A 24,373-nucleotide genomic window follows, 5' to 3' on the forward strand; every position below is an offset into this window, starting at 1 on the left:
ATACGTGGCACGTGGCACTTTGATACGTGGCACGTGGCACTTTGATACGTGGCACGTGGCACTTTGATACGTGGCACTGAAATATGTGGCACGTGGCACTTTGATACGTGGCACGTGGCACTTAAATACGTGGCACTGAAATATGTGGCACGTGGCACTTTGATACGTGGCACGTGTCTCTTAAATACGTGGCACGTGGCACTGAAAGATGTGGCACGTGGCACTTTGATACGTGGCACGTGGCACTTTGATACGTGGCACGTGGCACTGAAATATGTGGCACGTGGCACTTTGATACGTGGCACGTGGCACTTTGATACGTGGCACGTGGCACTTTGATACGTGGCACGTGGCACTTTGATACGTGGCACTGAAATATGTGGCACGTGGCACTTTGATACGTGGCACGTGGCACTTTGATACGTGGCACGTGGCACTTTGATACGTGGCACTGAAATATGTGGCACGTGGCACTTTGATACGTGGCACGTGTCACTTAAATACGTGGCACGTGGCACTGAAATATGTGGGACACGTTGCACAAAAAAGTTACATGTAGTTTTTTTTGTGTCGACGGTCCGCCGAAGCACGACGCATCCGTCGCACGACGGATGCGACATGTGGCAATCCGTCGCAATGCGTCGCTAATGCAAGCCAATGGAGAAAAAACGCATCCTGCAAGCACTTTTGCAGGATGCGTTTTTTCTCCAACGACGCATTGCGACGGAAGCCAAAAAACGCTAGTGTGAAAGTAGCCTAACCCTAGCCCTAACCCTAACCCTAAATTTAGCCCCAACCCTAACCCTAACTCTAACCCTAACCCTAACTCTAACTCTAACCCTAACCCTAACCCTAACCCTAATTTTAGCCCCAACTTGTCTTCTCCTGCCGGAAGACAGAAGAGGACCCAGGGACCCCGGGTGAGTATGTTAGGGTCCCCGAATCCCCCTATTTCTCTGTCCTCTGATGTGCGATCACATCAGAGGACAGAGAAATAACTGATCGCTTTTTTTTTTTTTTTTTTTTTTTGCGGTCGCCGGTAAACTGTTAATTACCGGCGATCGCAAAGCAGGGGTCGGTGCAAATCGACCCCGATCATGTTCTTTGGGGTCTCGGCTACCCCCGGCAGCCGAGACCCCAAAGAACATCCGGGTGCCGGGCGGCGGGCGTACTGCGCGTGCGCCCGCCATTTTTTCCCGGAAAAAAGATGGCGGCGCCCATGGGGAGACACGAGGAGCACCGGGGGAGGTAGGTAAGTATTGGGGGGCTATTGGGGGCCATCGGGGACCACATTTCTCTGTCCTCCGATGTGCGATCACATCGGAGGACAGAGAAATTAAACGGCAAATCGCGTTTTTTTTTTTTTGTTGCGACCGCCGGTAAACGGTTAATTACCGGCGATCGCAACTCGGGGGTCGGTAAAAACCCCCCGAATCATGTTCTCTGGGGTCTCGGCTACCCTCGGCAACCGAGACCCCAGAGAAAATCCGACTCTGGGGGGCGCTATTCACTTTTTCCACAGCGCCGTTAATTAACGGCGCTGTGGTTTAAGTACCCTTAGCGGCCGCCGTTAAAAGGCGTATCGGCGGTCGTTAAGGGGTTAAAGACAAGTTAGGCAAAGAATAAAATCTTGGAATTCCATTATAACTCATAAGAAAATTGTCTGTAACCAAAAATATTTAAGTAGACACAGAACTATTGTAGAATACAGGAAAACAAATTAAAAGAAGTAAAAGCGTGGACTTACCATCTCCATGAACTTGAGAAGAGATTCTCTGTTATTGTCCCATTCTTGAGCCAGATCAGAAGCTGGCGGATACTTGCAGCAGGACAGTTCAAATGTGACTTCCAGGCAATTTCCCCATACATAATTGTAATCCTGCATCCCACCTGTAGAGACCAGAGAACACAATACTATTTATTTACCATTCATCTTAGGGTCACTGTCCTATACTTTATATGTACAGTTGCTTGCGAAAGTAGTCACCCCCTTGGCATTTTTGTGTTTTCCGCCCTCAACCCATAATTTCACAGTTTGAGGGTTTGCATCAGTTCATGTAAACATGCCTACAGCTGTGAACACTTCAGTGTGCAGAACTATTCACCCCCCCCCCCTTGTATTACTTTGTACAGCCTCCTTTTGCGGCAATTACACCTGCTTTGGCTAAAGGTACCTTCGCACTAAACGATATCGCTAGCGATCCGTGACGTTGCAGCATCCTGGCTAGCGATATCGTTTAGTTTGACACGCAGCAGCGATCAGGATCCTGCTGTGATATCGCTGGTCGTTGATTAAAGTTCAGAACTTTATTTGGTCGTCAGACCGGCGTGTATCGTCGTGTTTGACACCAAAAGCAACGATACCAGCGATGTTTTACACTGGTAACCAGGGTAAACATCGGGTTACTAAGCGCAGGGCCGCGCTTAGTAACCCGATGTTTACCCTGGTTACCAGTGTAAAATGTAAAAAAACAAACTACATACTCACCTTCGCGTCCCCCGGCGTCCGCTTCCCACACTGACTGAGCGCCGTAAAGTGAAAGTGAAAGTACAGCACAGCGGTGACGTCACCGCTCTGCTGTTCGGGCCGGCGCTCAGTCAGTGCAGGAAGCGGACGCCGGGGGACGCGAATGTAAGTATGTACTGTTTGGTTTTTTTACATTTTACGCTGGTGACCAGGGTAAACATTGGGTTACTAAGCGCGGCCCTGCGCTTAGTAACCCGATGTTTACCCTGGTTACCCGGGGACCTCGGCATCGTTGGTCGCTGGAGAGCAGTCTGTGTGACAGCTCTCCAGCGATCAACAGCGACGCTGCAGCGATCGGCATCGTTGTCGCTATCGCTGCAGCGTCGCTTAATGTGAAGGTACCTTAAGTCTCTATGAGCTTTCCACATCTTGCCATTGGGATTTTTGCCCATTCATCAAGGCAAAACTGCTCTGCCTCTTTCAAGTTAGGTGGTTTCCTCTGGTGAACAGCGATCTTCAAGTCTGACCACAGATTCTCAATTGGATTAAAGGGAACCTGTCAGCAGGATTGTGAACAGTAACCTACAGACAGTGTCAGGGCGGCGCCGTTATACTGATTACACTGATACCTGGTGATGAAATCCGTTTCGTGGCTGTTGCTTAATCTTTATTTTCAGTTTTGAGTTAATGATATGCTCATTCTCCAGGGCGGCCTGTTCATTCATGAATATTCTATATATTGAGGGAAAAAAAAAACACCAGCAGGCAAAAGAAATATATGCACATTTCACATGAGACCATGCTGCAGTGCAGCTGCCTGCTTACTGAACGTGCTTTTTGTTTGTTTTTTTTACAATATATAGAATATTCATTATGTAAAATAGGGGGCAGGTGACTGAGGGATCAGTGACCTGTCAGAAGCCATACAGATGAATGCCTAATAGCACCACATGAAGACCCCCCCACTCCCGCCTTTCCCACAGGCCGCCCTGGAGCACGAGCATATCATTAACTCACAACTGAAAATAAAGATTAACCCCTTAAGCCCCAAGGGTGGTTTGCACGTTAATGACTGGGCCAATTTTTACAATTCTGACCACTGTCCCTTTATGAGGTTATAACTCTGGAACGCTTCAACGGATACCGGTGATTCGGACATTGTTTTCTCGTGACATATTGTACTTCATGATAGTGGTAACATTTCTTCGATATAACTTGCGTTTATTTGTGCAAAAAAACGGAAATTTGGTGAAAATTTGGCAATTTTCCAACTTTGAATTTTTATGCCCTTAAAGGGACTCTGTCACCTGAATTTGGAGGGAACAATTTTCAGCCATAGGGGCGGGGTTTTCGGGTGTTTGATTCACCCTTTCCTTACCCGCTGGCTGCATGCTGACTGCAATATTGGATTGAAGTTCATTCTCTGTCCTCCGTAGTACATGCCTGCACAAGGCAATCTTGCCTTACGCAGGCGTGTACTATGGAGGACAGAGAATGAACTTCAATCCAATATTGCAGCCAGCGGGTAAGGAAAGGGTGAATCAAACACCCGAAAACCCCGCCCCTATGGCTGAAAATTGTTCCCTCCAAATTCAGGTGACAGAGTCCCTTTAAATCACAGTGATATGTCACACAAAATACTTAAGTAACATTTCCCACATGTCTACTTTACATCAGCACAATTTTGGAACCAACATTTTTTTGTTTGTTAGGGAGTTATAAGGGTTAAAAGTTGACCAGCGATTTCTCATTTTTATACCAATGTTTTTTAGGGACCACATCACATTTGAAGTCATTTTGAGGGGTCTATATGATAGAAAATACCCAAGTGTGACACCATTCTAAAAACTGCACCCCTCAAGGTGCTCCAAACCACATTCAAGAAGTTTATTAACCCTTCAGATTTTTTACAGGAATTTTTGGAATGGAAAGAAATGAACATTTAACTTTTTTTCACAAAAAATTTACTTCAGCTCCAGTTTGTTTTATTTTGACAAGGGTAACAGGAGAAAATGGACCCCAAAAGTTGTTGTGCAATTTGTCCTGAGTACGCTGATACCCCATATGTGGGTGTAATCCATTGTTTGGGCGCGTGGCAGAGCTCGGAAGGGAAGGAGCGCCGTTTGACTTTTCAAGGCAAAATTGACTGGAATTGAGATGGGACGCCATGTTGCGTTTGGAGAGCCCTGATGTGCCTAAATATTGAAACCCCCCACAAGTGACACCATTTTGGAAAGTAGACCCCCAAAGGAACTTATCTAGATATGTGGTGAGCACTTTAACCCACCAAGTGCTTCACAGAAGTTTATAATGCAGAGCCGTAAAAATAAAATAATAAAATAAAAAATGATCTTTTCACCCCAAATTTTTTATTTTCCCAAGGGTAAGAGAAGAAATTGGACCCCAAAAGTTGTTGTGCCATTTGTTCTGAGTTCGCCGATACCCCATATGTGGGGGTAAACCACTGTTTGGGCGCATGGCAGAGCTCGGAAGGGAAGGAGCGCCATTTGACTTTTCAATGCAAAATTGACTGGAATTGAGAGCCCCTGATGTGCCTAAACATTGAAACCCCCCACAAGTGACACCATTTTGGAAAGTGGACCCCCTAAGGAACTTATCTAGATGTGTTTTGACAGCTTTGAACCCCCAAGTGTTTCACTACAGTTTATAACGCAGAGCCGTGAAAATAAAAAATCATTTTTTTTCCACAAAAATTATTTTTTAGCCCCCTGTTTTTTATTTTTCCAAGGGTAACAGGAGAAATTGGACCACAAAAGTTGTTGTTCAAATTGTCCTGAGTACTCTGATACCCCATATGTGGGGGGGAACCACCGTTTGGGCACATGGCAGAGCTCGAAAGGGAAAGAGCGCCATTTGGAATGCAGACTTAGATGGATTGGTCTGCAGGCGTCACGTTGCATTTGCAGAGCCCCTGATGCACCTAAACAGTAGAAATCCCCCACAAGTGACCCCATATTGGAAACTAGACCCCCCAAGGAACTTATCTAGATGTGTTGTGAGAACTTTGAACCCCCAAGTGTTTCACTACAGTTTATAGTCGTGAAAATAAAAATTATTTTTTTTCTCACAACAATTGTTGCTGTCCAATTTGTTCTGAGTAAGCTGATACCCCATATGTTGGGGGTAAACCCCTGTTTTGGTGCACGGGAGAGCTAGGAAAGGAAGGAGCACTGTTTTACTTTTTCAACGCAGAATTGGCTGGAATTGAGATCGGACGCCATGTCGCGTATCGAGAGCCCTGATGTGCCTAAACAGTGGAAACCCCCAATTCTAACTGAAACCCTATCCCAAACACACCCCTAACCCTAATCCCAACCATAACCGTAACCACACCCCTAACCCTAATCCCAACTGTAAATGTAATCCAAACCCTAACCCTAACTTTAGCCCCAACCCTAACTTTAGCCCCAACCCTAACTGTAGCCCTAACCTTAACTTTAGCCCCAGCCCTAACCCTAACTTTAGCCCCAACCCTAACTGTAGCCCGGACCCTAGCCCCGACCCTAACCCCTAACCCTAAGCCCTAACCGGAAAATGGAAATAAATAATTTTAATTTTTTTATATTTCCCTAACTAAGGGGGTGATGAAGGGGGGTTTGATTTACTTGTCTAGCGGGTTTTTTAGCGGATTTTTATGATTGACAGCTGTCACACACTAAAATATGCTTTTTATTTCAAAAAATATTTTTTGCGTTACCACATTTTGAGAGCTATAATTTTTCCATATTTTGGTCCACAGAGTCATGTGAGGTCTTGCTTTTTGCGGGACGAGTTGACGTTTTTATTGGTACCATTTTCGGGCATGTGACCTTTTTTGATCGCTTTTTATTCCAATTTTTGTGAGGCAGAATGACCAAAAACCAGCTATTCATGAATTTCTTTTTTTTTTTTTCTTTTTTTTGTGGGGGGGGGGGGGGGGGGGGGGGGTTTATACCGTCCCACGTTTGGTAAAATGGATAAAGCAGCTTTATTCTTCGGGTCAGTACGATTACAGCAATACCTCATTTACATAATTTTTTTATGTTTTGGCGCTTTTATACGATAAAAACTATTTTATAGAAAAAATCATTTTTGCGTCGCTTTATTCTGAGGACTATAACTTTTCTATTTTTTTGCTAATGATGCTGTATGGCGGCTCGTTTTTTGCAGGACAAGATGACATTTTCAGCGTTACCATGGTTATTTATATCCGTCTTTTTTATTGCGTGTTATTCCACTTTTTGTTCGGCGGTATGATAATAAAGCGTTGTTTTTTGCCTCTTTTTACGGTGTTCACTGAAGGGGTTAACTAGGGGGATAGTTTTATAGGTCGGGTCGTTACGGACGCGGCGATACTAAATATGTGTACATTTATTTTTTTTATTTAGATAAAGAAATGTATTTATGGGAACAACATGTATATATTTTTTTTTACACATTTAAAAAAATGTTTTTCTTACTTTTTTACTTTGTCCCAGGGGGAACATCACTGTATAGTGACAGATCGCTGATCTGACACTTTGCAGAGCACGGTGTCAGATCAGCGATCTGACATGCAGGGCTCCTGGCTTACCAGCGCCTGCTCTGAGCAGGCACTTGGTAAGCCACCTCCCTGCAGGACCCGGAAGTAGGCCCGTGGCCATTTTGGATCCGGGGCCTGCAGGGAGGAGACGCTCGGTACAAGGTGAGCACATCGCCTTGAACCAATCATCTCAGGGAAGCACGCAGGGAGCCCCCTCCCTGCGCGATGCTTCCCTGTACCGCCGGAACACTGCGATCATGTTTGATCGCAGTGTGCCGGGGGTTAATGTGTCGGGGTGGTTCGTGACCGCTCCTGGCACATAGTGCCGGATGTCAGCTGCGATAGTCAGCTGACACACGGCCGCGCTCCCCCCGGCCGATCACATATGACGTACTATCCCTTCGCTGGGAATTAAGTCCCAGGTCACCTTGACGGGATAGTACGTCATATGGGATTAAGGGGTTAAAAAACAACCACAAGACAGATTTCATCCACTAAGGCATCATTTTAATCAGTATAACAGCGCCGACCTGATAATGTCTGTAGGTTACAGAGCACAAACCTGCTGACAGGTTCCCTTTAATCTGGGCTTTGACTAGGACACTCCAAAACATTTACATGTTCCCCATAAGCCACTTGAGAGTTGTTTTAGCAGTATGCTTTGGGTCATGGTCTTGTTGGAAGATGAACCTCCGCCCCAGTCTCATCATTGACAGGACAGCTTTTGCTCAAGAATATCTTTGTATTTCGTACCATCCATCTTCCCCTCGACTTGGACCATTTTCTTTGTCCCTACTGTCCCCATCCCCACAGCAGGATTCCGCTACCGCCATGTTTCACTGTGGGGATGGTGTTCTTGGGGTTATGAGCTATGCTGGTTTGGCACCATATAGCATTTACTTTGGTGGCAAAAAAGTTCAACTATGGTCTCATCTGTCCACAGCACATTCCACTATACAGAAGTTTTCCCCACTGCAGTGGTGTCATAAGGGAGATCACCGGAGCTAATTAACTCTGGTGAACTCTCATGGCAGCTTAGTGATACACTGCAGGAGCGATTACCTCCTGTCAGTGTATCGCTGGCAGTCTTTAAGAGCAGTCACATCACTGATTTCACTGCTCTCAAAGTGACCAGGATTGTCGTGGGACATTATGGATTACCTTCTCTACGGACAGGTGAGGTATATTGTGGTTTATCATTTTAATTTTGTTGCAGGAGACGTTAGCTTCGGTCGATGAAGCGTTCGGTAAGTGTGGTTTAATTAAGATTATTAAAGGAGTGTCATTATTTCAAATAAAGGACTTTATTCTGGGTGTGTGTTTTTTATACAATATCACTATGGGGTTACTAACCTGTGGACTTGATGTCACGTGATAATACAAAGGTGACATCAACCCCACAGTTTTTCCGCAGCGTTTTTCCTGCTAAGAGATGCAGAAACCTTGCAGAAATACTCAATGTGTGCACATAGCCTTACAGTGAAGGAGAACAGTCTCCTCTCTGATTAGTGCCTGGGAGGCCGTGGTCGGTGCTGCCCAAAAAGTTGATAGTCAACAGATTAAAAAACGGATAGCCTCCAAGAATGGAAGGATTATGACTTATTGAAAAGGACGGTTAAATTGATCACAGATTTTTTGAATGACGAAAAATGTATTTTTGTACATTTTGAGCTGTTTATTTTTATCTGTTACTGTGAGAATTATAACCAAACAATTGAGATGGGAAAAATATTTTTCATTTAGTCACCAAATAATTCTGCACACACAGGTATTCTCCTAAGAAAGACAAAACCTCACTTTTACTTTCCTAAGTATTCAGGTTTATTAATCTTACAAATTGACCTCAGCTTTGTAAATGTTCAATAATAAGATTAATCATCAAAAGTACAAATTGCCTAATAAATGTGCACACAGCATGGGGAGAAATATCAAGCTGTAAATGGATTAGATTGTGCACAACACTAAGAGCCGGGCTGTACACCAGATGAGACCTTCTGCGATACCAGCATTTATATCCCAATGTAAGCAGCGTTTACAACGTAATTTGCAACTTTAGAAAAAGTAATACCCAGAAAACACTACAAAATGACATCTACCTGCTGAGAGTACAAGTAGATCTACGTTCAGAGTGTCCTGAATATTTTCGCCTCCTTACATCAACACAATGAAACAAAGTTGTCAAGATGTGATTGAAGTGAAGTGCTAAAAGGGGGTTCACAAAAATACTTCATTTACAATGTAGGAATTTCATCTATTTTTCATAGTCTCTCAATTTTCATAGTCTTAAAAATAATTGGCCAATTGCCCGATAAGGTTTTTCAAGGACCGACGCAATCTGATATTTCATGGCAAACAGTTTGCAGAAGATTCCAAATTACAATTTTCAACCTCAAGTCACCAAACGTGTATGGGGGACTTCACATTCTTTACTGACAGATCAAGACGCTTTTGTTCTCTGGGAGATAAGCTGCTTTCCCTACTGAAGGCTGATCACGGCTGTGAATAGGGGACTTGTATGGGGAGTCTGAAGAGAACTGTTGGCTGAATGAAAGCCGTCAGCCGACAGTTACCGAATGTGCATGGCTAGTCCAAAGAGGGGTCACTGCAACTAAAGGAGGCCATTATTAACCCCTTCATGACCCAGCCTATTTTGGCCTTAATGACCTGGCCATTTTTTGCAATTCTGACGAGTGTCCCTTTATGAGGTAATAACTCAGGAACGCTTCAACGGATCCTAGCGGTTCTGAGATTGTTTTTCGTGACATATTGGGCTTCATGTTAGTGGTAAATTTAGGTCGATAATTACTGCGTTTATTTGTGAAAAAAAACAAAACGGAAATTTGGCGAAAATTTTGAAAATTTTGCAATTTTCACATTTTGAATTTTTATTCTGTTAAACCAGAGAGTTATGTGACACAAAATAGTTAATAAATAACATATCCCACATGTCAATTTTGGAACAAAATTTTTTTTTGCTAGGAAGTTATAAGCGTTAAAATTTGACCAGTGATTTCTCATTTTTACAACAAAATTTACAAAACCATTTTTTTTTTTTAGGGACCACCTCACATTTGTCAGTTTGAGGGGTCTATATGGCTGAAAATACCCAAAAGTGACACCATTCTAAAAACTGCACCCCTCAAGGTGCTCAAAACCACATTCAAGAAGTTTATTAACCCTTCAGGTGTTTCACAGCAGCAGAAGCAACATGGAAGGAAAAAATGAACATTTAACTTTTTAGTCACAAAAGTGATCTTTTAGCAACAATTTTTTATTTTCCCCAAGGGTAAAAGCAGAAACTGGACCACGAACGTTGTTGTCCAATTTGTCCTGAATACTCTGATACCTCATATGTGGGGGTAAACCACTGTTTGGGTGCACGGCAGGGCTTGGAAGGGAAGGAGCGCCATTTGACTTTTTTAATGAAAAATTGGCTCCAATCTTTAGCGGACACCATGTCGCGTTTGGAGAGCCCCCGTGTGCCTAAACATTGGAGCTCCCACACAAGTGACCCCATTTTGGAAACTAGACCACCCACGGAACTTATCTAGATGCATAGTGAGCACTTTAAACCCCCAGGTGCTTCACAAATTGATCCGTAAAAATGAAGTACTTTTTTTTCACAAAAAATTTCTTTTAGCCTCAATTTTTTCATTTTCACATGGGCAACAGGATAAAATGGATTCTAAAATTTGTTGGGCAATTTCTCCTGAGTACACCGATACCTCACATGTGGGGGTAAACCACTGTTTGGGCGCATGGCAAGGCTCGGAAGGGAAGGCGCGCCATTTGACTTTTTGAATGGAAAATTAGCTCCAATCGTTAGCGGACACCATGTCGCGTTAGGAGAGCCCCTGTATGCCTAAACATTGGAGCTCCCCCACAAGTGACCCCATTTTGGAAACTAGACCGCCCAAGGAACTTATCTAGATGCATAGTGAGCACTTTAAACCCCCAGGTGCTTCACAGAAGTTTATAACGCAGAGCCGTGAAAATAAAAAATAATTTTTCTTTCCTCAAAAATAATTTTTTAGCCCAGAATTGTTTAATTTTCCCAAGGGTAACAGGAGAAATTTGACCCCTAAAGTTGTTGTCCAGGTTCTCCTGAGTACGCTGATACCCCATATGTGGGGGTAAACCACTGTTTGGGCACACGTCGGGGTTCAGAAGGGAAGTAGTGACGTTTTGAAATGCAGACTTTGATGGAATGCTCTGCGGGCGTCACGTTGCGCTTGCAGAGCCCCTGATGTGCCTAAACAGTAGAAACCCCCCACAAGTGACCCCATTTTGGAAACTAGACCCCCAAAGGAACTTATCTAGATGTGTGGTGAGCACTTGGAACCCCCAAGTGCTTCACAGAAGTTTATAACGCAGAGCCGTGAAAATAAAAAATAATTTTTCTTTCCTCAAAAATAATTTTTTAGCCCGCAATTTTTTATTTTCTCAAGGGTTGCAGGAGAAATTGGACACCAAAAGTTGTTGTCCAGTTTCTCCTGAGTATGCTGGTAGCCCATATGTGGGGGTAAACCACTGTTTGGGCACACGTCGGGGCTCGGAAGGGAGAGAGCACCATTTGACTTTTTCAACGCAAGATTGGCTGGAATTAATGGTGGCGCCATGTCGCGTTTGGAGACCCCCCTGATGTGCCTAAACAGTGGAAACCCCTCAATTCTAACTCCAACACTAACCCCAACACACCCCTAACCCTAACCACAACCCTAGCCCCAACACACCCCTAACCCTAGTCTTAACTCTAATTCCAACCCTTACCCTAAGGCTATGTGCCCACGTTGCGAATTTGTGTGTGGATTTTTCGCACCGTTTTTGAAAAATCTGCAGGTAAAATGCACTGTGCTTTACCTGCGGATTTATCGCGGATTTCCAGTGTTTTTTGTGTGGATTCCACCTGCGGATTCCTATTATGGAGCATGGCTGGATTGTAATATTTCACCAATTTTCATAGGTGAAATATTAGATTGCTCTGATTGGCTGTTTCACTTTCAACAGCCAATCAGAGCGATCGTAGCCACGGGGGGGGGGGGGGCAAAGCCACCCCCCCTGGGCTGAAGTACCACTGTCCCTGTAGGTCGGGTGAAATTGGAGTTAACCCTTGCACCCGGCCAGCAGGGACGCGATCATTCTGTGACACAGCATATGCGTCACAGGTCGGATTGGCACCGACTTTCATGACGCATAAGCTGTGTCACAGGTTGGGAAGGGGTTAAAGGAATACAAAAAAATAAAAATGAATAAATCTATCAGAGTGAAATGCCCAAATCAACAAAAGGAAAAAAAAAATACACTGACAAGATCAGCAACACTGAGTGGCCTTGAGGCGCAGAGAACACAACCAGCATGGACATTCAGTGGCCAGTGTCTGGATGGATGTCTAGACTGCTCTTCACCATAGGGACAGTGCCAAAAAGCATAGTTACTCACCGATAACAATATTTTTCAGAGCCCATGACAGCACCACAGAGAGGGGATCCGCCCTCTCCCTTGCATTAGTTTGGTTTACAGAGCATTGGAAGTCCTCCAGGTTAGTCACAACAAAAAATATAAAATTTTATCATATTGCTTAACAAGTGAACACCGTGTCTATATAGAAAAAACACACTTCATACAAAAGAATGTGCTCACCGCACACGTGATAAGGGGGGGAAATAAGCAGGTGCTGTCATGGGCTCTGAGAAATACCGTTATCGGTAAGTAACTATACTTTTCTCAGTCGCCCATGATAGCACCACCAGAGAGAATTGCAGAGATTATTACTTAGGGAGGGACCACAGCCTGCAGAACCCTTCTTCCAAAGGTCAAGTCAGATGAAGAGGCTAGGTCTAAGCGGTAGTGTCTAAAAAAGGTTGAAGGTGATGACCAAGTGGCCGCCTTACAGATTTGATCTAATGATACCTCTGACCTTTCGGCCCAGGAGGTCGCCATAGCCCTTGTAGAGTGGGCCTTCAGTCCCTCCGGAATGACGTTCCCGGTGGATGAGTATGCCAAGGCTATCACATCTGTTATCCAACGCGCTATAGTGCCTTTAGAGGCTCTGAGTCCTTTCCTGGGTCCCTGGAAGCAGATAAAAAGAGACCCTTCCTTCCCATGCTGCTGGGTGGAATTTATATACTCAAATAGACACCTTCTCACATCTAATGTGTGGAACTTTTCTTTCTTATTTCTAGGGTGTGGACCTATGGAATGTGGACGCTACTTTTGGTATATAGGCAGGGTCTGTTTTTAGTACAACCTTATCATCCAAGATTTGTGTAAAGGGAGGGTTTGCAGACAAGGCTTGGAGATCAGTTTTAAGTGATAGAATTTTAAGGGGTATTGATTCTATAGGTTCAAACGGGGATTCTGTTAAAGCTGACAAGACTAGATTCAAATCCAAGGCTGGTAACCTATGTATAGTTACTGGTCTATGAAGGAACAGATGAATGACCTCGGGGAGACCAAAACATCCAACACTGCGGAGACACCATCACGTGTTTCTCAACGCAGTGATCCAGAACACTGCCCCCATCCCTTATGGGAAATATGCAATCGCATGTAAAGTTCCTTCATAGCCTTTCACCAGGCACTGCTCCTAATAGCCAGTTTCCTACTCCACACTGATGAGGGGCAAAAACCCCGAAACAGCTGTTTGTGGATGGATACCATGCTTGGCATAGGTGGTCTTCCTTTATTGGATATTCTCCTTTATTGGATGTTGCCCTTCCCGTGGTTGTTCCTTCCCGGAGAAAGGCCTGGCTATTCATTGCTTGCGTTGAGAAACACGTGATGGTGTCTCCGCAGCTTACTTTACATGTAGTTACTGGTCTAGACCTTGCGGCTGCTCTGACAAACCGTGTTACCCAAGGGTTGGCCACTATGTTTTCACAGTACAATGCTCCTAGGGCTGCTATCTGTACTTTTAAAGGTACTGACTGAAAGGCCTAGATCTAAACCCTTTTGTAGAAATTCTAATATTTCAGCAACTGGGACCCCATCTTGTATTCTTACCCCAGAGGTGGACAAAATTTTTTTCCAGGTTTTGCCATAGATTTTTGTGGTCACGGACTTTCTACTTTTTATTAGTGTAGAAACTAACTTGTCCGAAAACCCTCTTTCCTTCAATAGTGACCTCTCAAATTCCACGCTGTCAGGTGGAGATTCTCTGACTGAGGGTGGAACACCGATCCCCGTGACAGGAGGTCCGGAAGATCCGGAAGAACCCAGGGATCGGTGACCGATAACATCCTCAGCCAGGAGAACCAGGTCCTCTTGGGCCAAAAGGGGGCTATTAGGATGAGCCTGGACCTGTCCTCCCTGACTTTTCGCAGAACTGCTGGGATGAGGATAGTTGGAGGAATGGCATACGCAAGACTGTGTCCAAGGAATGGTGAATGCATCGACGGCCTGAGGGTTCCCCCTGGGGTCTAGGGAACAAAAGGCTTCCACTTTTCTGTTGTGCATATTGGCAAAAAGGTCTATTACAGGGATTCCCCACAGATCTGTAATTTTGTCGAAGATGTACTGATTTAGAGACCATTCTCCTTGTTTTAATTGGGTACGGCTCAGGAAGTCCGCTTTCTGGTTCTCTACTCCTCTTATATGTAGGGCAGAAAGGGATAGGAAGTTGTTCTCTACTAGGCTGAAAATTTTGGAGGTGGTTTTCATTAGTGCTTGAGACCTGGTCCCCCACTGGTGGTTTAGGTAGGCTACCACTACTCTTGTCCAAAAATACTCAGACATGATGCCCTTGTAATTTGTTTAGGAAAAACAGTAATGCACGACTCACTGCCCAAAGTTCTTTTTGGTTTGAGAAAGCCCTGTGTTCCTGACCTGTCCATACCCAGAGTGACCCTGTTGTCCAGGTGAGCTCCCCACCCTGTGGGACTTGCATCTGTGGTAACTATCTGAGATACCTCTATCACACAGGGAATCCCTTTTGACAGGTTGTTGGGATCCATCCACCAAGCTAGGGAATGAATAGTAGCTAAACTTAAGAGTCATGTGACTTTCTAAACGTCCCCTTAGTATAACCTGGTTTCTCAGAATGTCCCACTGGAGATGTCTCGTGTGGAGTTGTGCCCACTGAACTGCTGGAAGGCAAGCAGAGAGGGACCCCAGTAATGACATCGCCTTTCTCAGAGTCATGGAAGGGTTTGAGCGAGCTTCTGACACTAGATTTACTATCTTTTGTCTTTTCTGGACTGGGAGGCGACATTCTTGTGAAATAGAGTCCAAGGTGAAACCCAAAAATTCCTGAACCCTGGTTTGTTCTAGTTTTGATTTTTGAACGTTTACAAGCCAGCCTAAATTTTTTAGAGTATCTATCACTCTGTCGCATTGTTGACGGCAGAGCTGGGCCGAGTTGCTCACAATCAGAAAGTCGTCCAAATATGGGACTATCAAAATGTCTTTCTCTCTCAGATGGGCCATCATCTCCGCTATCAGTTTAGTAAATATGCTGGGTGCAATTGATATGCCAAAGGGAAGAGCTCTGTATTGGTATTCCCTTATCTCTCCTTTCATGACCAATGTTAGTCTGAGGAATTTGAGAGTTCTTGTGAATGGGGACGTGGTAATACGAGTCGCTGAGATCCAGTACTATCATGAAACCGTTACGAAACAGGTTTTTGATCGTTGACTTTATTGACTCCATTTTGAATCTCTGGTTCCTTACATAAGTGTTTAACTTCCGTAAGTTTATTATTGTCCCAAGCCGGACCAGTCGGGCTTGGGAACTAGAAATAATGGGGAGTAAAATCATTTCCTTCTCTCTAGAGGGGAAACTTCCTGGATGAAAGCTTTGTCGATCAGTTTTATAATTTCCAGTTCTAGGGCTTCTTTTTGTTGAGGAGAGGACCTCAGCGGCGTTACCACGTAGTTTTGGGGAGGTAGGGATAGAAAGTCCATTCGAAGCCTCGATCTTATTAAGTTTAGTATCCAAGGGCTGCTGGTTGAAATTTTCTCCCAGGCCGGGAGGAACCGAGATAATCTCCCTCCCACCCTGGGGGAGTTGTCACTTGGGGGAGGGGGGGGGGTTCCTATCCCGTGAGGAATTACCAAAAAGGAACCCCTTGTCTCTTCTTTTCCCTTCATCCCATCTGCTCTGCTCCCTCGGTGGTCTTTTCCTAAAAAATTTCCTATTCCGAAAGGGCCATTTACTGAATGGTGGGGCCAGGTTAGGGAACCCTTTTTTCTTGTCACCTGCTTTCTGCAAGATATCATCCAGAGTCTCTCCAAAAAGAAAACTTGCCCTCACATGGGATTGAACAAAGTTTTTGTTTAGTTTGTAGGTCACCTGGCCAACTCTTTAGCCATAATGTCCTCTGGGCCGCATTCGAAGGGGCTGCAGATTTAGATGCTAGTTTAATTGAGTCGGTCGATGAATCTGCCAAAAAAGCCGCCGCTCCTCTTATCATAGGGATAGACTCTAATGCTTTATTCCTAGGCACCCCATACCTCAGCTGTTTTTTTAAGCTGTCAACCAAAATCATTAGGGATCGAAGTGCAAGCAGCTGCTATGGCTGGTCTTAAAGATCCCCCTGGCTATTCCCAGGCCCCTTTAAGGAAGGCATCTGCTCTTTTATCAAGAGGATCTTTCAGAGTTCCCATGTCCTCAAAGGGTAGTGCAAATTTTTTAGAGGCTTTAGCTACTGCAACGTCGAGTTTGGGGGCTTTATCCCATAAAGTAGAAGTCTCCTCTTCAAAGGGATATTTTCTTTTTATAGAGGGGACCTATGAGTTCTTTCTCTCTGGTTTTTCCCACTCCCTTTTAATTAAGGCTTGGATGTTCTCATTAAGGGGAAAAAACGTTACGCTTTTTTTGGCCTAGTCCTCCAAACATTATATCTTGGACCGTTTTGTCAGGACGAAGGTCCAACACCCCCATAGTCGACCTTACTGCCTTTACAAGTGCGTCAACTTCATCTAGTGGGAAGCAATAACGACCTCCACTCTCATTATTCGAGGAGGAGAAGGAGGAGTCCTGTGTATCTGAGTCTCTACTCTCGGAGCTGGAAGAATCAGTGAGGGTAAGCAATAAGTTCCTTCCTTTTAACTTTCCCTCCTCTAAGGGAATTAAACGCAGTTTCTACCTCTGACTTAATTACAGATCGTAACTCAGAGGCAAAATTTGGGGTTTCCTCACAGAGGAGTCGTCCTATACAGGAGTCACACAACTTCTTATCCCAGGATTGCGGTAAAGCTTTTTCGCACAAGGGGCAGGTTCTGTGTTTTGTTTCCCCGTTCTTTTCCTTGCCTAAGATAAGAGAAGAGGGAACCCCAATTATAATAGTGAACTTTCATGAACATCACTCACCAATCTGACGCAGCCACAGGTAGAGTAGGGGTAGGTTCCTGTAGAGTAGGGTCTGTAGTTGGTAGCTGTTTAACCACGCTGGAGCTTTTGCTGCGCTGTATGGAATAACTGCAGGACCTAGAACTCCGGGTGCCATCAGGAGTTCGTTTTTTCTGTATATCCGGTTTTGTCCATTGGTGGTGGCGCGGTTGCAGCTGCTGGTCACTGTCTTCCATGGTATATCCTTGGAACGGCATGCAGCAAGGAGCTCCTTAATCTACCGCTTTTTAACATTTGTGCCTATTATTAGCCCCTCCCCCTGTGGCTGTGTTGCTGAGGAAGCGCGATCTCTTTTTTTTTTTCTCCTTCTCCTCTTCTCTGCGCACGCCAAATGACCCGGAAATGCTGTATATAGATCCGGGGCAGCGGCCATCTTGGTACACCTCATGTACTCAATGCGCACGCGCCAGCCCCGCACCGGAAGCTTGTTATCATTTCCGGTGTCGGCGACATCTTGGAACTCCTCGTGTGCGTCCGATCGTGGTAGCCCCTATCACCTATCCAGAGTGGCGGCTGCTCCCCCCGCTCACGCTCCAGACCCCTCGGTCCCAGCAGTAGTGGCTTCGGACACTGCACCAGCCGTGACAGGGGCATCCCCGCTACCAGGACTCGGACTGGCCGGCTCCGGATCCTTGTTTATAGCTTCAGAACACTTCAGGTACCATCCTAGCAGGTTCCCCGTCAGGGACAGGAAACCAAACTGATGCAGGGGAGAGGTACCGCCCTTTTTATCCTGTAGGTTTCCTATCCCTGAAGGGTCGTCTGTAAGGAGCTTTCCTGCATGGCTAGACACAGAGCTTTCCTGTGTGGCTAAACACAGCCAGATGGAGACCAAAAGAACAGTGTTGGCCTCAATCCAGTGAATAGGGCAAATGGGAAAATATAGGTTGGGAACACATCCCAGGGTACACTGATATGTGTGCAAGTGCGGTGTCACTTAGCAATTGGCCAGACTCTAATGCAAAAGCAGCAATTATTCCTGCAGAAAAAAAAACACAGATAGCAAATGCATTGTCATCCAGGGCTGTGGAGTTGGAGTCCATTTTGGTGGAGTCGGAGTCATGGAAATTGAGGAGTCAGAGGTTTGGCTTGCAGACTCCAAAGTCCTGACGTCATCCATGTGTCGTTTTTTTACTTCTGCATGGCATCAGATTTTTAATTTTTAATTTTTTTACATCAAATCAGAAAGTATTAGAAGTTCAAATAACGTTTCCTATTTTATTAATTGCAATGGATCCGTAAAAAACGCATGACATACATGATAATCTGTATGTGTGAAAAACGGATCACAACCATAATGACTTATAATGGGAGTATCATCAAAGTAGTGCAAGCTGCAATTTCTTACACGCAGGCCATCGGTCAATCTGTAAAAATGTCCATATAAACTAGTCACTGTCTTGCACTGGTCCGTGTTCTGTCCGTATGCTTTGCATACGGATGTTTCATTTGGGATCATATATTTCCTGAAGGGATGAGAAGTCTCAGGTATTAAGTATCAATCCGATAGATTAAGACTGAAGACCTTTTAGCTATATCTTCAATACTATCCATTCGCTTACTGCATGAATCTGGTCATTTCCTAATATCTGCACATTTCTACCAATAATAAAACTCCTCATTATATATATTTCCATGCTCCAATCTCCTATGACAATACTCCTCACATTCACTGGGACAGATGTTGTTCTTCTACACAGATTCCCTTTGTTGCCTCCACATAATGGACAATTGTGACCAATGGCTAAAAAAGGTTGTCATATCGGGACGTGGCACACTATTCATGTCAAACAACATCAGCAACAAATCCGGCATTAATGAATGAGATAAACCACACACAAATCAATGGCAACAGTTATTAGATTATCATCGGCACAGACAAATTATTAGGAGCCTGAATAAAGTTTACATGTTGTGCCAACATTACCTAGGGCAGAGCTGAGACGGCAAACATAATTTGGGACATAAATGAGGTGAGGCCACATCTCGCCACTATGACAGAGCAACTGATGGAACATTGTGTAGTCAAAAGGGCCAAAACAAATATTGGCAGTGGCGTGGTAATAGCTTTTACTATTTACTTTATTATTACGACTTGGGAAAAAATATTCTGTCCTTGGTATAAAGACATAACAAGGATTTTATATACTAGGTAAGCCAGTGCCACGCAATACATCATCTATACTGGAGAAGATGGGGATGTAGTTATGTGCCAAAGGCAGGGGTCCGATGGACAAATCTGCCAACTCAGCCAAATTCAGCGCTAACATTATGGAGGTCATCCTAAAGCTGACCATTCCAGAGATGGATACCTGCCAACTGTGGCCTACAACTCCCCCAAACTAAAGGCTACTTGGTCTAGCCAAGCATTCATGCATTTTCAATGGTGAATGAGGAGAAAATTAATGTCCCAATGGAAAACTAAAGTATCGGACATTAGCTTTACAGCTGCTCGGTCCTTCTCTCCCCCCCCCGACATCATTGGTCTGAGGAGCTCTGTGAGTCCTACATTCACATCAAACGGATGGCAGGTCTTGCCAAAAATCAGAGTTTGGCAGGCTTTCCCTATTCTACAAGGGGGACCTAAGCCATGCTTTCCCCAAGTGCTGTTGTGTCGGAGTAATGGAGTTGGAGTCAGTGGTTATTTTGGTGGAGACAGTACAAAATGGACAGACTCCAACTCCTAAAATACACTACTCACAAAAATATAGGGATGTTTGGCTTTTGGGGGTTTATAGAAAACGTAGAAAGTTCACGATACAGTGATAGTAGCGCATTAAATAGAAGCATGCAATGGTGATTTCCTCATCTCAAACAATTTATTGAAACAAAAGCCAACAGTGGTGGGTATACCCCAACAAAAAATGTCAATGTCTCAATAACCTGTCATATCGCCTTGAACATTACAGCTGACAACGACATCAAGTGGAGTTATTGTCTGCTGAGGCATGGCATCCCACTCTTCTGGAAGGGCGGCCTTCAGGTTATTGACGCTATGGGGTACAGGGTTACAAGCCTCTACAAGGCGACTCAGCTGATCCCATAGGTTTTGTACTTGGATTCAAGTCTGGAGACAGTGCAGGCCGCTCCATTTGAGGTACCCCAGTCTCCAGCAGCCTTTCCCTAATGATGAGACCTCGATGAGCTGGAGCATTGTCTTCCATGAACATGAAACTTGGCATGTGTTGTCATGCTGAGGCACAATGACTGGATTAATAATATTACTCCAGTAGTAAGGGCTTATCACTAACATTAAAGTGTAGGGCAGTTCTTCATTGAATAGACACACCTGCCAACTATATAGCCACCACCAAAGGCTCGTCTGGTGACAACAGTGCCTCCTGATGCATACAGCACTGCTTGACGTCTCCAACATCATTGGCAGCCATCATTTCTGCTCAGTGTGAATCGACTTTCAACAGTGAACAACAGTGAGACCCACTGGTCCTTCGTTCTGCCTAGATGCTCCCTGGCCCATGCAGGATGATGACGCTTGTGCCTGGTGGTGTGGTCGGGCACCCTTGCAGGTCGTCTAGCGCACGGGCCACGCTGATGTAAACTGTTTAGAATGATCTGATGTGACACTTGGGTGCCTTTCACCTCCCTTAAATGTGCCTGGAGTTGGGTGGTATTCATCATCCAGGTCCGAAGTGCACTGTTCACAACGAAGCGGTCATCAGTGTGGTATGTGACCAAAGGACGTCCACTTCTCTGCCTTTCTGGGACTTTTCTAGTCTCTAAGTGGCAACCAGATGATGACACTTTGTAACACTCTAAGCTCATTGTCTGCTTCCATCTGAGAACATACTGCTTGAAGCCTCGCAATGGTGATGTACTGTTCATCAATTGTTAGGCATCGTCTTGGTCTCATGATGTCAAATTGTGAACAGCATGATGTGGAGGACTGTTTAATATCGATTCTAACTGAACCTCAAAATGTATTAACCAGTTCATGAATCAAACGCCTGTTGTGAATTTTGCCATTAAGCTCATTGTTAGAGAACAGCAGGTGGTGCAAAAAGTACTGAAAGGCCGAACAGTTGGATGTGTAATTAACCCCTTAGTGACAGCCAATTTGGTACTTAAAGGGAACCTGTCACCCCCCCAGGTGTTTGTAACTAAAAGGTGGCTCTTTTAGTTATGCTCCTTGCACACGCCGAAATAAACACTTATAAAATGTGTCCCCTCATACCGTGAAATCGCCAGGGAGGCGGGTCTTTCCCCCCTAATTAGACGCAGCACAGCCGTCATTCAAACCCCCTTAGCGCCGGGCGCCGCCTCCTCAGCGTTGTTTGAATCTGTCCTGTAGCCTACGCTGTTATGTTATCCCTTGGGCATGCGCAGTTAGCGCTGCCCGTCTTCTGACATCATTTGATTTCAGGCTGACTGCGCCTGTGCGGCCGCGCTGCCCGAGATCTTGTCCCGCAGTGTCTTCTGATTTATTCACACTGCGGGGCTGGGATTCCTGGGCATGCGCAGTGCATATCTTCGCCTCTCACTCATCTCCCTCCGCCTTCTTCAGACTGTGCGGCGTCAACTGATCCCTAATCACCGTGGCATGCGATTATAAAATATATAAAATTTACAAAACTTTTTTTTTTTTTTTTTTGGGACCACCCTACATTTCAAGAATATGGGGGGTCAAAATAACAGAAAATACCCCAAAGTGACACCATTCTAAAAACTGCACCCCTCAAGGTGCGCAAAACCACATTTAAGAAGTTTATTAACCCTTCAGGTGCTTCACGAGAAAAAGCAATGTGGAAGGTAAAAAATGAATATTTTACTTTTTTTAACAAAAAATTTACTTTGGAACCAAACTTTTTATTTTCACAAGGGTATCAGGAGAAAATGGAGCACAAAATTCGTTTTGCTAATTTTCTTGAGTACGTCGATACCCCATATTTGGGAAAAAGCCACTGTTTGGGCACATGGCAGAGCTCAGAAGGGAGGGAGCACCGTTTGACTTTTTGAATGCAAAATTGGCGGCACCATGTCGCATTTGGAGACCCTCTGGTGTACCTAAACAGTGGAACCCCCAAATTCCATCTCCAACCCTAACCCCAACCCACCCCTACCCTAATGGAAAAATGGAAATAAATACCGTACATTTTCTTTATTTCATTATTTTTTACCTAACTAAGGGGGTGGATAAAGGGGGGGGTTGATTTACTATTTTTATTTTATTTTGATCACTGTGTTAGGGTTTAGCACATATCTATGCAGGGACACCAGAGGTACCGGGGGGGGGGGATCCCAGATCTCTCTTCTCTGATGTGCGGCCACATTAGAGGAGAGAGAAATTAAATGGGAAATCTGACGTTTTTTTTGTGATCGCCGTTATTCCATTAATAACGGTGATCACAACACTGGGGTCGATGAAAACTGACCCAAATCATGTTCTCTGGGGGAGAAATTCCTCAGACTCTGGGGGGGGGGGGGGGGGGTGCTATACACTTATTTCTCAGTGCCGTTAAAAAGCCCTTAACTGCCGTTATTAATAGGCCTATCGGCGGTCGTTAAGGGGTTAAAAGTTTACAGACGGTCACGTTAAGATCACCTGAAAAGGTTAGAGTGCATTCCAGGTTCATCCTGAAATATTGCTCGAAAGACAAATATCCCTAACTTTTTGTGAGTAGTGTATTTAATAAATTGGGTTCAGTAGTACCATGCAGGATGCGCTGTAAATGTTTTCTTAATTTGGGAAGTTATGAAATGTCCTATAAATGTCGGTTCTGTTCCTCATCTAAGGATCTCAGCTCTTCGTTGAGATGAATCTGTGCTGCACTTTATGTACATGCTCAGTACTGACCAGGGCTGGGGAGTTAGGTTTGGCTTACCTAATCCAGAGCCCTGCTTTCCACATATTCTGTAGTACTGAACAATGAGACAACCATCAGTGGACGCTGGGAATAAAGGTCAGGACCAGACGGTCCCTTCCCCCATACTGCAAAATCTATAACTAAGTGCCAGCGACAACAGCTCTCAAGTAAAGCAGACGTCATATCCGTATTCTTCCGAGAATCTCTTATGTAGATTATAGACATGTCATTTTCATGACGTCAAGTTTTCATGAATGGAAAAGCTTTCATTTTGTGAAAACATTTTAAATTATTGCAGATATTGAGGTGTAGAAGTAAAACATCCTCATCATCGGCTCCAGATTAATATACCTGTGCCAAGCTACAGTAATATCACCGATGGTCACACAACGCACAGCAGTGTGCAAACACAGACGGATAATATTAATCTTGGGCGACTGGTACGAAAATCTCAGTCTTAAAGTTAATTACCGTAGTGATTGGGGCAGTTTTCTACGGTATCCTTGTAACCTTGGACTTTGTCTTCTCATGAATTTCTACTGAGCCCAAACATTGAGTAATCCTCTCTTCTACCATAGGCAAACTAACGGACAATATTAATTTACAGCATTCATTGATTTCTAATTTTTATCACTGAATCCAACACATTGAAATCACTAAAAGGGTTGTCCAGGAACGTGATATTGATGACCCATACTTGGGATCCCATGCTATAACAGGTCGGGATGGCTCTCCGACACCATCAGCTGTTACCAGGTCACATGGCAGCTGGAAGAACATGGGAGTACGGGGCCAAAACACCATAGCTCCATACACAGCAGAGCCTCGGTTCTGTGCAGAGCCGTCATGTTCTGACTCAGCAAGTTGTAGCCCTAATTCATCGAGACTTGGATTCAATAAGATGCGCACACCCCTTAATGAATCTGATGTGCCTGACAAGTGGAATGGCTCCAGTTGTGGACTAGAGTAAGATTTCTGGTGAAAGGAACGCCATCGTTAGTCATCCAGGTTATCCTGGAAAAACAGTTGATTCCTTCTGCTCAGACAATGTTCCCCAACTCTGAGGACTGGTTTTTCCAGCAAGACAATGCGCCATGCCACACAGCTAGGTCAATAAATGTGTGGATGAAGGACCACCACATCAAATCCCTGTCATGGTCAGCCCAATTTCCAGACCTGAACCCCATTGAAAACCTCTGGAATTTAATCAAGAG

The 24,373-nt window shown here is 44.6% G+C and overlaps 1 protein-coding gene across 1 annotated transcript in view; it reads right to left on the reverse strand.

Moving 5' to 3' along the window:
• Nucleotides 1–24,373, reverse strand: part of CPD (carboxypeptidase D) — a 91,589-nt gene that overhangs the window by 44,692 nt on the left and 22,524 nt on the right. Inside the window, exon 3 of the mRNA XM_077294273.1 lies at nucleotides 1,748–1,890. Coding sequence (XP_077150388.1) covers nucleotides 1,748–1,890 — 143 coding nt within the window. The remainder of the gene's footprint in view (nucleotides 1–1,747; nucleotides 1,891–24,373) is intronic.

The sequence above is a fragment of the Ranitomeya variabilis genome, chromosome 3 (genome assembly GCF_051348905.1).
Source record: "Ranitomeya variabilis isolate aRanVar5 chromosome 3, aRanVar5.hap1, whole genome shotgun sequence".
Classification (NCBI taxonomy): Eukaryota; Metazoa; Chordata; class Amphibia; order Anura; family Dendrobatidae; genus Ranitomeya; species Ranitomeya variabilis.